At 50.8% G+C, this 12,893-nt stretch overlaps 1 protein-coding gene across 5 annotated transcripts in view; it reads right to left on the reverse strand.

The window, feature by feature from the left end:
- The window catches only part of DAPK1 (death associated protein kinase 1), a 171,151-nt gene that overhangs the window by 31,943 nt on the left and 126,315 nt on the right, over positions 1–12,893 (reverse strand). For all 5 annotated transcript variants that reach the window (XM_014826971.3, XM_044757003.2, XM_014826972.3 and 2 more), the window contains exons 14-18: positions 12,677–12,775; positions 11,311–11,409; positions 10,189–10,386; positions 8,622–8,819; positions 3,911–4,009 (exon numbers count right to left, since the gene is read on the reverse strand). In XM_014826971.3, coding sequence (XP_014682457.1) covers positions 3,911–4,009; positions 8,622–8,819; positions 10,189–10,386; positions 11,311–11,409; positions 12,677–12,775 — 693 coding nt within the window. The remainder of the gene's footprint in view (positions 1–3,910; positions 4,010–8,621; positions 8,820–10,188; positions 10,387–11,310; positions 11,410–12,676; positions 12,776–12,893) is intronic.

Below are 12,893 nucleotides of genomic sequence, written 5' to 3' on the forward strand. Positions count from 1 at the left end.
GGACCAGTGAGGAGACTATGACAAATTAAAGGAGATCATGGCCAAGAGCTCACAGCCTTGTGAGAAAATCAGCAGTCGATTCCAACAGAGCAAGGAAGTGGGCAAATCGTACCTGCTGAAGGGGGCTGGGAGGGGGGGACTTCCTGGGGCTCCAGTTGAGTAAGGAAAGATGAGGAGTTAGCGTCCCAGAATCTTCCTGCCACTAATGTCACCTGCTGCTGTGTGCCTGGTGCCTGCTCTTAGGCATTACAAGTCTCTCACTGTGAAGGCAGAGGGGTGTGTACATGTGCACACGTGCACAGGGAGTGTGTGCAGGGATGGAAGGGGTGGGAACTGAGGAGGTTCCCAAGGGAGAGCACAGCACGTGCCAGATGATGAGGGCCAATGAGCGAGGGGCACCCAGGACCTGCTAATAGCCCTGCTGGGTTGGGTGTAGCTAAGGGAGCGCACAGTAAAGGGTGAGGCTGGCAGTGGGCAGGGCCAGGTCATGCAGTCACATCCTGCAGGCCACAGAGCTCCAGAATGATCTGAAATCGGAGTGCACTGTAGGTGGGCTCCTCCAGAACAATAAATGTGGTGCTGGGGTGGAACTGCCAGGAGGCCACGAGGCTACAGTCAAGGGACCCGTTCTGAGGCTGAGCTGGTCCTGGGGATGCACCCAGTGAGGTCCTTAGCCAGGTGGAGGCAGGCGGATGGAGCACTGGGAGTTCAAGAAGAATCTAAAACGTGGACACCAGTGTGATGCAGGGGAGGGGAGCTTCCCCGTTTCTGGACTGGGCAGCCAGACCCAGGCTGAAGCCCTGTGCAAAGGTCAGACAGCGAGAGAGAAGAGCAGACCTGGAGGAGGAGGACACCATGTGTGCAGGCTGGGGCCTCCCAAAGGTGGTGTCCACCAGGCTGTGTCCCAGGGTGGTGTTCGGGGGCAAGCAGGGACCGGGGACCCGGACATGGGCCTGAGTCCAGGAGCAGCTGCAGCCCCGGAGGCTGGAGAGAGCAGCAGGGAGCGGATGGCAGGAGGGCAGCGGGCAGGCACGCAGGAGCAGGGCAAGAAGACCTGGAGCCCGAGGAGGTGGCAGAGCGGGAGGATGGGAGGAGGCAGGCAGAGAGTGCCGACAAAGGGTCAAGTCCAGGGAGGAAGACAGTAGAGAAAGGCAAGGAAGTGGCCACTGCCAACGTCAGAGCAGGGTCACACTGCAGGGAGAGGGCTACCTGGAACCGGCCTAGTGGCTTCCAGGGCAGCCTGGAAAGTTCTAGTTCTTGACCTCAGTGGGGCTACAAAGGTGTTTGTCTTGAAATAATTCACCAAGCTTTACTTCTGTTCCTGTGCTTTTTGAAAAAAATCTGTTTTACTTTATAATAAAACAGTTTTGAAGGAGAGAGCTACCAGGAAGAGCCTGGGACTCTGCTGAGAGGCATGTGGAGTGGAGGACGGGCTGTGGAGGTGAGGTGGCCAGGCCGCAGGCAAGGGCAAGGGGAGATGGACGCCCATGGCTGGCAAGTTGTCTTGGCTGGGAAGGTCTGGGAGGGCCTCAGCTGGAGTGCTGCAGGGCCCAGGGCTCCGGGAGGCCTGGAAGAAGCGCCAGGCTCGGGCCCAGGTGCCAGCTCAGGGGGAAAGGCAGAGGCTGGCGCAGTGCCCAGCGAGGGGCAGCGCCTCGCCTCGTGGCTACTCAGCACTCGAGGTGTGGCCGAGGTGACATGTTGTGGGTGTAAAACACAGGGGATTTCAAAGACTTAGCACAAAGAATGGGAAGTGTCACAATAATTGTACAATACTGATCACAGGTTGAAATGAGAAAATTTTACATATTTTGTGCTAAATAAAATCTATTACTGAAATTAATATCCTCAGTTTTTTTCAGTTTTGGATGTGGCTTCTAGAAAACTCAGAATGACACACGCAGCATGCGCCACCTTTCTACTGGATGTGGCCTCGGCCCAGAGCGCAGGGGGCAGCCCCGAGACCGCAGCGTCCTCGCGCCCTCGGGCGGCCAGGCCCAGGCCACCCGCTGCTCCTCCTGGGCCAGCCTGCCACCCACCGCAGTCCGCTGTCCCTGCACCCCACCAGGGCCCGAGGCCGCCTGCTCGGCCTTCACAATGGGCACTGCCACGCCCCATTCAGGGCCTGGCGCCGAACTCTCTCTCTGTGACTGTGTTTACTGCCCTGACTGATGGTTCCCCCTCTCTCCTGTCAGCCTAGGAGTTTGCTGAGGGAGCGGCGCCACCTGTCTTGGCCCCTCGTATTCCCTGGCCTGAGCAGTGCCTGGTGCACAGCCTGCGCTCAGTATCTGTAGAAAGAATGAACGAGTGAAGAAACGAGTGAGGCTCCGTGAGGTGGACTCGCAGGTACCAGGGAGGGGCAGTTACTACAGAGGAGGAGCGTCTGCAATGAGCTGGGAAGGGGGAGAGCAAGGAGGCACACCCAGGGCCTGCCAAGGGGGAGCAACGGCAGGAAGCAAGAAAATGGCTGTCGTGGGGAAGGACAAAGGGAGATGACGGGGGCTCACAGTCCTGGGGTGGCCCCAAGGACCCCGCTGAGGCCAGAGGACACACATTTCAGGGGCTCCAACCTGACTGCCAGGTTTGGCAGAAGCCAGTTGTTGGCATCTTCAAAGCCATCCTCAACAGTTAATTTTTTTCAAGGCAGTATCTGTGACAAAAAAATACTTTTTCTCATAAAAATGCATACAAATGCTCTATTGTAGAGTAACTAAACTGTGTACCAAGACAGGGTTGGGCAGGTTTTGGTAATAACTGATCAGGCCTAGAGGTCCACGCATGGCCGAGTGTGGGTCTGTGATGGGCGAGGAGGTGCCCTAAGAAGGGGACAGTCCCATGAGAACTGGTAATCACTGGGCCTGCCAAAATGCCCCACTCGGGACACTGCAGAGAAGGGACCCACTACTCGTGGGGCGAGAAGGCCATCAAGGTGACATCAGTGCAGTCGGAGGCCGTGTCCTAGACCAGGCGTCAGCAAACACTTTCTGCAAAGGAGCAGACAGTAGATATTTGGGGCTGTGTTGCAAGTGCTCAGCTGTGCCCTTGCAGCATGAAAGCCGCCAGAGACAATACGTAAACATGGGCATGGCTACATCCAGATAAAACTGCTGACACAATCAGGCAGCAGGCTGGGTCTGGCCCTCGGACCGCAGATTGCCGACCCCTCTGACTCTCCAAGAAACGAGGCTCTCCCACCAGCCTCAGGGTCCCGATTTGCCTAAAGTTTGCCGCCGTATTTTAAAACTCCAATGAATGTCCTCAGAGAAGCGCTTTATGTCAGCAAAGCCCTAGTGAGTTGCAGCAACGTCCCCGGAGAGCGCGGAGACTCAACCCCGTGGGCCCGAAACCAGTCACCACCGCAGTAAAACGGCTACCTCATCTGCACAGCTGACGTGTCCTCCCTGCGTGGTAGCTCGTGAAATGTGACTCAGAGGACCGCTCCTACAGGGAGGTACCAGGTCTGCAGCGGGGAGTGGGAAGCGAGGGGAACTGAAGAAATCTCACTTAAAGATACACTGCATGCCTAAGAACTCGGCCAGACGTTTTAAACGAGACAGCAGCTCTTGGCCCAGCGCTGGCGGCCACCGTCCCACCCGCCCCGTGCCCCCGCGCCCCGCTGCCGAGGGCAGCATTCAGGGGCGGAAGACATGCGCGTGCCCTAAGCCAGGCACAGACAGCGTGCATCAAAAGCCAGCGGGAAACCACAGGTCTTCCTGGCAGCGTGGCCGAGTGAGATGGGGACGGCGCACTCCCGAGAGGTGGCCCGGGGTGCGGCTGCGTGTGCGGGGCCGCAGTGCAGATGCCCAAGCGCCGCGCAGCCGGCCGGCTTCGCGCAGTGGCCAGGCAACCCCGTCCCTCCGGCCTTGAGGCCGGAGGCGTCTTAGTGGCTTTCTCCCGCCAGCAGGTTGCTCACCGAGGTCAGCGCCTCCACGTTGGCGCCCGTCAGACACAGGTAGCGGACCACGTCCAGAATCCCGTTGTTGGCGGCCAGGTGCAGAGGCGTTCGTCCATACTGGAAGAGACAAAAAGACCCGAGAGGGTCCTTCGCGATTGCTGCGAGGATGACATCTGTGGCGTCTAAGCACTGTGTGAGGGGTCTAGGATCTGCCAGAGGGAAACGCGAGGTGCGGTCTCCCTTCTCGGGAAACCTGCTGTCTCCTGATGGAGGCAAGCCAAGCAGAGTGTTTTCAAGTATTTTTCAGTTAAAAGAGTAACTTCACAATAAAACTTCAAAGGATGAAAGAGTGGGAGGCCATCGTAAGATAACTAAATCAGGTCTCCTGCTGCACTGGTGGAAAGGAGACTTGAGTCAGGGCCCCAGGCCCAAGCTTCCAGAAAGATCTGCCCGACAGTTCAAATTCAGACACAGCAAGGGAAGGGGAACGGAGGGACAGCCATGGAAGTCGCTCTAACGAGGTGAAATTCCAAGGCCATGCCCACCATTTTTCATGCCTGTGGTTCCCAAACTGTGCCAGGCACTTCGGGCAGGCAGGGAAGGCACGGCGTGCTGGGGAATATTCTGAACTTCTGACGGAACCAGCGGGTTCAGACGCCAGGTGAACCACTAGCTCCAGGCAGTTCTGTCTTACGGCAGACTGCACTGCCTTCCTCCAGCGGCAGCATATCCACCCAGCCAGGGTCTGGTGGTTGCCGTAAAAAGAAGGATCTTCAGAAAATCAGTGTGAATGGGAAATAAGCGGGGTGGTGTCTAATCTGAGTCCAAAATTTGAGGAGCTGTGAGGTGCCCAACAAGCACACATCTCATTAGTATGCAATTGTGGTTATGTAAGAATGAAATAAAAATATTAGTTTTCTTTTGATTTATGTGGATCGTCTATTCCAATAGCTACTAAGTTGTGAGGACATAAATACTAAGTTGTTTGGGCCAAGCTACTTAATAAACAAAACTGTTAGGTATTTCTTTTGCCCTAGGGAAACTGTAAAAAAAATTACTGAGACACCATGGACACTGTGAACTGAGAAAGTCTGGGCATCTTTGCTTTATGCTGTCTATTTGCAAATACAGGTTTTTGTTATGAAGTTAACACATGCTCATTTAGAACATCCAAACTACATAGACAGATATCTGGTAGAGAATGGAAGTTCTCCTCCCATCCTCCACCCCTCCCGACAAGTTCCCCTGCTCAGAACTAGCCCTACTTAACCCTCTGGTGCCTGTGCTCCAAGCTTTTATCTATGAGTCCATAAAAGGAGATAAATAATTTGAAAAGCAAGAAATGATCATACTCCACGTTCTGTTCTGTCAATTGCTTCATTCACCCAACAATAGAGCACAAATACCTTTCCATGTCTGTAACTAAATCCATCACCTTCTTTCAGATACCTGGATGATATTCAACATACGGATGTGCCATAATTCATTCAGTCAGCCTGCTGAGGATGGATACTTAAGGTGGTTCCAATTCTTTGCTATTATGAATAATGCTGCAATGTGTGTCCATGTTTATGTTTTGTTTACTCTTATCTTCTAGAGTGATTTGGAAAGTAGATATTAAGCTTTCAAATATTGTCCAGTTACAGTGAGAAGGAAAAGAGAAGTTCTGGAAGATCTGGATGAAATGTTTGGGTCCATGTGTAAGGAAGATAACCTTAGCTTAGGATGTATAGTTTCATAGGAGGGAAGAGGACCATGAGGAGCAGAGTGCTGAAGAAAGGGGACTAGGAAGTTTACACTTTTGAAGGGCCCCTCCCCTCCTTTTTTTTGCTGAGGAAGATTTGCCCTGAGCTAACATCCATCGCCAATCCTCCTCTTTTTTTGCTTGAAGAAGACCAGCCCTGAGCTAACACCTGTGCCAGTCTTCCTCCGTTTTGCGTGTGGGATGCCACCACAGCATGGCTAGTGAGTGGAGGAAGTCTGTGCCTGGGATCCGAACCCATGAACCTAGGCCACCAATGCGGAGTGCGTGGAACTTTAACCACTGGGCCACAGTGCAGTGGAAGCCCCCATTTTTGATAGAACAAACCCCAAACTCCTGAGCATTAGATTGAAGGCCTTGTACCATCTGGACCCAACGTTCCTCTCCAGGGCTATTTCCTCTCTTGCCCCTAGTCTCTCCCTCCCTAAACACCTGCCCACGTGCCAGCTACAGACAGTCAACAGCCCCCAAACACACACGTCCACCTCCCTCGTCTGAGACAGGCTTTCCCCTCTTCTTTATCTGTCAGAATCCACAGGTACCACTGTAAATGATCGCCTTCCCGGGTTTCTCTAATGTCCAAGTGTCTGTGTTTCATTAGGACCCATGCCTCTGCTATGCAGTGACCACAGCATGAGATGGTTTTATATATTGGGATGTCTGTGTGTCCATCTAGAAGCAGCCTGAGGGCAAGAACCATTGACTCTGCTATCCACGAGCTCCCCTCTCCCCATGCATGGCACAGTCCCATCAGAGAAGGGCATCAGGAAACGCAGACGGCCACGGAATTCTCTCTCAGGTTCCCGGATATGTGTGTGCATGTGTATGCATCTCTGAGTATGTCTGTACACAAAGGGTTAAGGCCATGTGTCTGCGCCCTCTATTTCCTCCCCTCCCGTGCATTCTCTAACACATCAGGAGGGTTAAATAGCCACTCTCCTGATTTTCCTGTGAGAAGAATGAAGACAGAGAAATGTCTGTTTCACTGCAATGAGTGTCAAGGAGAGTGACAAGTTCTGTCACATAATGATGACGGGTAGGATCTGAATGGACATATTTATCTCTGGGGGAACTTAATCCAGGTAAGGAAGAGGCAGGACACACCACGGGAAAAGAGTGACAGTCTGCCTGTGGGACGTGGGCTGTCACTGTGCCACATCCACGCTGACAGCCAGTTACTAGGGTGGGTCCATAAAGCTGTGCTTTCTGGGGAAATGATGTCTTCCTCTTATTTTTCTTCACATCTTTTAAGCTCCTCTAAATCCCTCATTATCTTTCCTAAAATAAAAATAACAGAGAAAGGAACAGAACAACAAAACTGACACTGAGCCCCCTGAAGAAGGCGTGCAGCCTGCGAGGGTGCGGTGTGCTGAGCTCTGTGCACTGGAGGCGAGCTGGGGGCCCGCTGCTCCGGGGGACTCTCAACACTGGCCTCAACTTGGCTGCTGATGCAATAGGCTGAAATTGTGGCACTAATGCGTTTCGTGTCAGCTGAGCTTAACTCACTGACAGACTCCTCCACTGGATGCCTGCATGTGTGCTGCGGGGCCTCAGGTGGTCAAAACCCAATCTGTGTCGGCACATGTGAACTCCCATGGCCATCCGCAGTACCGGAGGAAGAGCTTTCCCATTAATAAGCCAGTTGTTTTTAAACACGAGATCAAGGATTATCTTGTGGCTATTTTAAAGAGCACATTTAACAAGTGCACCCTTTGCATTTAGGCGTGAGGTGAACACCTGTTCCCTTCTTTAGCTCAGTGCAAAGCAGCACGAGACGCAGGAGACAGCTAATCCCAGATGCTGTGCACACAGTAGGCCAGCTGTGCGCACAATGGCAAGTCTGAAGGTATTCAAATGAGGACCACGATGTTCCTTGAAGCCGCTTTGTATTCACTTAGACTCCTGGAAGGAAAGCCAAGGTCTTGATGCTGCTTAATATCACATTTGGCTCTCCCCTTAAGCCACTTACGTAATTCACTTGGCAAGATTAGAATGGGATAAACTAAGAAAGCAAGCAGCAGCTAACGGCTAAGACCTAGGGTACTGCCTTTTCATATTTCCAGAACGTGAAAATTACCCATTTCAATTTCCATTAGAATTAATCACATAATATGTAAGAAGAATAATTTTTTTAGAAGTAGAATTTTTCAGCTGCTTCAGATATTAATTCTTTTATCTTAAACAAATCCTAACAAAATTCTGCTGTCATCATGTCTGCCACTTATAAACACACATTTCCCGCAATTAAGAGTTAATTCTACTTGGACTTTGTTTTAAACACAATCATAACAGAACAGTGTTTGCCTTTTATGCAGCTACAGGGCTGAAACCACATGACTAGCTAACCTTATATGGTAATGAAAATCCAGATTATTCAGGGGGAAGGGAAGGTGTTCTAGAAGTCAACATAATGGGATTTTTTTTTTTTAATCAACCTAGGAGCATGTAATTATTTCTTTTCATTTCTTTATTATTCACCAAATTATAGCATCCCCTTGTCTCACCAAATTTATTTAGCTAAAAAAGATGTTATGAACTTTTGGCCATAAAACTCTCATGTGGGAAGCTAAGGAGAGAAATCTGGTCCCAGGAATCCCAGTGACATCACAGCCTGTTAGGTGTTCTCCTGAAGGCCTGGTGCTCAGAGAGATGCCCCAACTGTACCACATTCTCTGACTCCTTCCAGGAGGACCCGGATACCCTCTTTTTCTCTCTCTGGATGGCCAGAAGCGGTGAGCCAGGCTAGGCAGGAGTGCTGGTTAATTATCTGTTATTCTAGGAAATTATTCAAAAGTATTATGTAAAATATGACTTAAAACGGAGTACCCTATAAAAAAGAACAGGTCCATATGAGCAGTACCGACTTGGAACAATGAAGCGATGCAAAGAGAACCTTGGCTAAAACCCAGAAGTGGGTTGACGGACAGACGCTGCCGGACCCTGCAGGGGTCCCCTCTCCGGCTGTACCTTGTTTGCGATGTCCAGATTGCAGTCTGCCTCACAGAGGGCCACCACAATAGGCACGTTGCCATCTTTGCAGGCCACGTGGAGGGGGGTGTTGCCATGCCTGTCTTGGAAATCCACAGAACATCCCTGGCTGATGAGTGTCTGGATGACCTCCGTTTGACATCGTCTTACAGCAAGATGAAGAGCAATGTGTCCATCCTGCAACACACACAGGGGCCATGAACACCTGCGCTCAGGCACACGGGCCTGGCCACTCGCCTTTCTAGCCGCCATCGGGCCAGGTTTAATTGGCAACGCAATCACTATTGCAAAGCCTGAAGGAGGATTAAAAACCACCAACTTTACTCCTGGGGGGTGTGGGAGAGGCTTCCTACATCCCACTCTGAATAATTAGAGGCTAAGCTGGCCACCAGCTTGATTATTCTAGGTGTGGCCAGGACAATCAGATAGAAAGACTACTCTTTCTTTTTGTCTCTGAATTTATAGGATTGAAGTAATTGTTGGTACTCCAATGACCTGTTTTATCAAGTATTTGAAAAACACTTTTAAAAACATTCGCTTAGCAATCTTTATCAACTTCCTAAGTAGAAAGCCCATTATTTTAATCTACACCAGAAGAAACTGAGAAAGTGAGGTGAAGCCATTTGCTCAAGGGCTGTCACCTCTATGAGAGGTACATACGTACGCTGAACCTCTGCACCCACTGAAGACCAGCCTGGGCGTGCCTTCCAGCCATTCTAGAACATTCTATCCCTGGTGAACAGAGGTGCTGCGTTCCAGGAGAGTTTGGAGACATTTCTACAATTTCTCTGCTCTGGGGTTTCTCAGCCTCAGCACGACTGCCATTTCGGGCCTGTCGTCCCAGCCGCAGTGTGCAGTATGCAAGCAGCCCCACTGGTCTTCATCCACGAGATGCCAGTAGTAACGCCCACTCTTGGCACGCGGACCAAAAAATGTCTCCAGCTATTACCAAATGTCCCCCAGGGGCAAGGGCGCCCCCAGCTGGGAGCCACTTTTCTGTACCAAGAAAATACTCCACAACTGGCAGTTACTAAATTAACTGGTGTCAAATCTAACTGTGTATAGCAACATCCCAGCCTCATTTTAAGTACAAGTTCACAATAAAAACAGATTATGCTGAATTTGCTTAATTAAAAAAGGAATACCTGTTCTAGAATCGAGACTGCCAGACAAATAAGAGTGGTTTATTGTCTTTCTACAAAATAGCAGGTGTGGAAGTAAATAAACCACCTATTTCTTTGTTTATCTACAAATTAAGGGTGCCTTGCCAGTTTTCGTCCTAAACGAGGACGGCCTTGGCCTCGTGACCAACACTGCACCTGCTCCAAAGATAAAAAGGCTAAAAATAAAAGAGACCAGAGTCATCCAGCCAATTCCTAAATTCTGTTACGTGCCACAAACGAATATTAATTCTTACAGAATCTAGAAAAGTTCACAGGATCTTTGCTGCATTCCAGTTTGGTTTTTAGGGAATGACTGAGGAGTCTTATGGTCCCTCCAGCCCCCAGGTCAGTGCTCGGCGAGTGTGACCCATTCACCACAGCACCTTGTCAGAGGCATTCAGGTCGGCTCCGTGCTCGGCCAGACACTCCACGATGTCGTGGTAGCCCCTGGCGGAGGCCGTCAGGAGGGGCGTCTCTCCTTCTCGGTTCTTAACGTTCACATTGCAGCCGGCCTCGCAAAGGGCTCTGGCCACAGAGTGGTAGCCATGCCAGGCCGCACAGTGCAGGGGGCTTTCTTCCTCCTGGGCAGGGACACAAGCGCAGACAGGAGAAGGTGATAATTTGAAAGAAAGCAGAGGCCCGGTGAGGCTCCAGCTGAATTCGGCAGCAAAGTCAAGGTGGCAGAAAGAGCTCATGGCTATTGGGGCAAAAACGGACACGGGTCTGAGGTCTCTCCTGCACTAGTTCGCTTTCCTCAACGCCTTGAGTTGGACGAATTTGGCTTTCTCAGCACTTTACTGACAACCGACTTTAGGGGGCCCGCGGGGCCACGGGCTCAGCTCTTCTGAAGGAGAGCCCCCGCCTGGGCGGCTGACAGCACCATCTGTAAAGGGCCTTCGTTTGCCTCACCTGAGACTGCAGACAGCAGGAGAGCATGGCCCTGCACAAGAATCCCTTCGACAACCTTGAGGCCTCACGCTTCCGCCACGCACATGACGTAAGATGAGCCACATAACGTACTGTTGCCGTGGCCAGGGAGCAACCGAGACAACCACGCTTTACCAGGTCGAGGAATGGGCCGGCCACAAGGCCTGTGGGACTGGAAGGCCTAGTGCTCCGTGAGCGACACCATCAGACGCACACATCTGTCTGCGAGAGGCCGTTAGAGTGCAGCGGTCACGAACATGGACTCTGGAACCAGACTGTGTGGGTCTGCCCCCGGCTCCACCACTTACGAGCTGTGTGAGCTTGGACAAGTTACTGAACCTTTCTCTGCCTCAGTTTCCTCATCAGCAGAATGACAGTAACCGTGACTCACCTCGTAGGGTTGTCCAGAGGACTGAGTGAATGAATGAATGTTAGAGAGTGCTTCTGTTTGAGTCCCTGCCCACCGCAATCTAAGCAGAAACTTGGATAAAACTCCAAAGGACCAGGCTGTATCACTTGGCTGCCTGCACGTCCGTGCAGAGCAGAAGGAGGGGAGCACATCGGCTACCAGGACCCACCTTGTCCTGGAAATCGGGGTTAGAGCCGAAGCTGCACAGTAACTGAACCACGTCGGCGTGGCCATAGCGAGCTGCCACGTGAAGGGCCGTCTCTCCAGACTGCAAAAGAAACAGCCAGAGGGTCAGCGCGCCCAGGACCAGAGGCCAGGCACGCCTGGCTCCACGTCCTCCCCTTTGGGGTGCCCGCCCCCCGGGGCCAGAGGCCCTTTGGTGATGGGTCAGGCACCTGGGGGCGAGTGACCATCATACAGCTAGTGTTAAACCCACACCGCTGGCCCATGCTGTTTGTCATAAAGCTCCCCAAACGAGAAGAATGCTTTCCTTTCTCTGTGACGGCTGCTCTCAATCTTCTTTACAAAATGATGCTTTTCACTGTGATTTTTTTTAAAAACACAAAATTCCCTCTTAATACGAAGTGCATCACATAGCAGTTATTTATTAACAAGTTTCTGATTTCACTGTCTACGTGTAGAATCTTGTTTCTTATGTTCTCAGAGATACTTAAAACCATCACTCTCAGCCCATACAATAACTTGCTGTGAATTAGTAATAGCTGCAACTTCCTTAAGGCATTTTACTTATATCTGCCAAAAAGTCATCAGAATAAACTGATTTAAAAAAATAAACAAGATACTTTATTGCCAACTGATAGAAAACTGCCATAATACATATGTGTCTTTGTTGCGAATGTCATTCTTAGATATGGTGCAGTGCACAATCCATACAACTGTATGTGGCAGCCCTGACTGAACATGACAAATTAGTCTACAAGCATGAGAAGCAGAGAAGGGTTGTAGTACAGTAGACTACAGAATGGATGAAAAGTAGGAATCCTAGGTGCAGCTTCCAGCATTGACAGCTCACAGGACTGTTGTGTAGACTGCATGAAACACGTATATATGAAAGTAAGGTATCTTGCTAAATCAATAATTTTTATAACATCTTTGCCCAAAAAGCCTTACTTTCAGTTGTCTCATTAATCTTTCTAGCGTCGGCATTGTCAGCCACTTCAAAGATGAAGACAATGGTCAAGAGTTGTGCTTAGAAGCATATGTTGAGTCAATAAGAGGATCAGGACTCAGATCTCTCTCTGGTTGTCTTTCTAGTAGAGCTCTGAGTTTTGATGTCATGGAGAAAGGAATTCACTGCTTGCATGTTATGGCGACTACCTGGCAGATTTCAGCAAAAGGCAAATTTTAATACTAGACCAAGCCACCAGCAAAAAGAAACTTCTAAATTAAACTCTCTGCAGGAAGATTTTGGTCCTGAACCCTTGTTCTTCGGGTCCTGGTGCACACAGCACGCCAGAGCTCAAATGCATCCTTTCATTACTCCTTCCTGTCCCCAAGAAGAGAAGTGGCCTTACCTTGTCTTTAACATCTAACGGGCATTTGTTCTCAATGAGAAATTTCAAGGTGTCCACGTGGCCATGCCGCGAGGCCCAGTAGATGGCATTGGATCCGCCCTGTAGAAAACCAACATGGAGTCACATTCCCAGGGCGCCGAGGGATCTGAGGGCTCAATGGCTCACACTCACTCACTTCCCTTCCCACGAGGCTGCAGGCTCCAAAGGAGCAACTTTC

Source organism: Equus asinus, chromosome 23 (assembly GCF_041296235.1).
Source record: "Equus asinus isolate D_3611 breed Donkey chromosome 23, EquAss-T2T_v2, whole genome shotgun sequence".
In the NCBI taxonomy this organism is placed as follows: domain Eukaryota; kingdom Metazoa; phylum Chordata; class Mammalia; order Perissodactyla; family Equidae; genus Equus; species Equus asinus.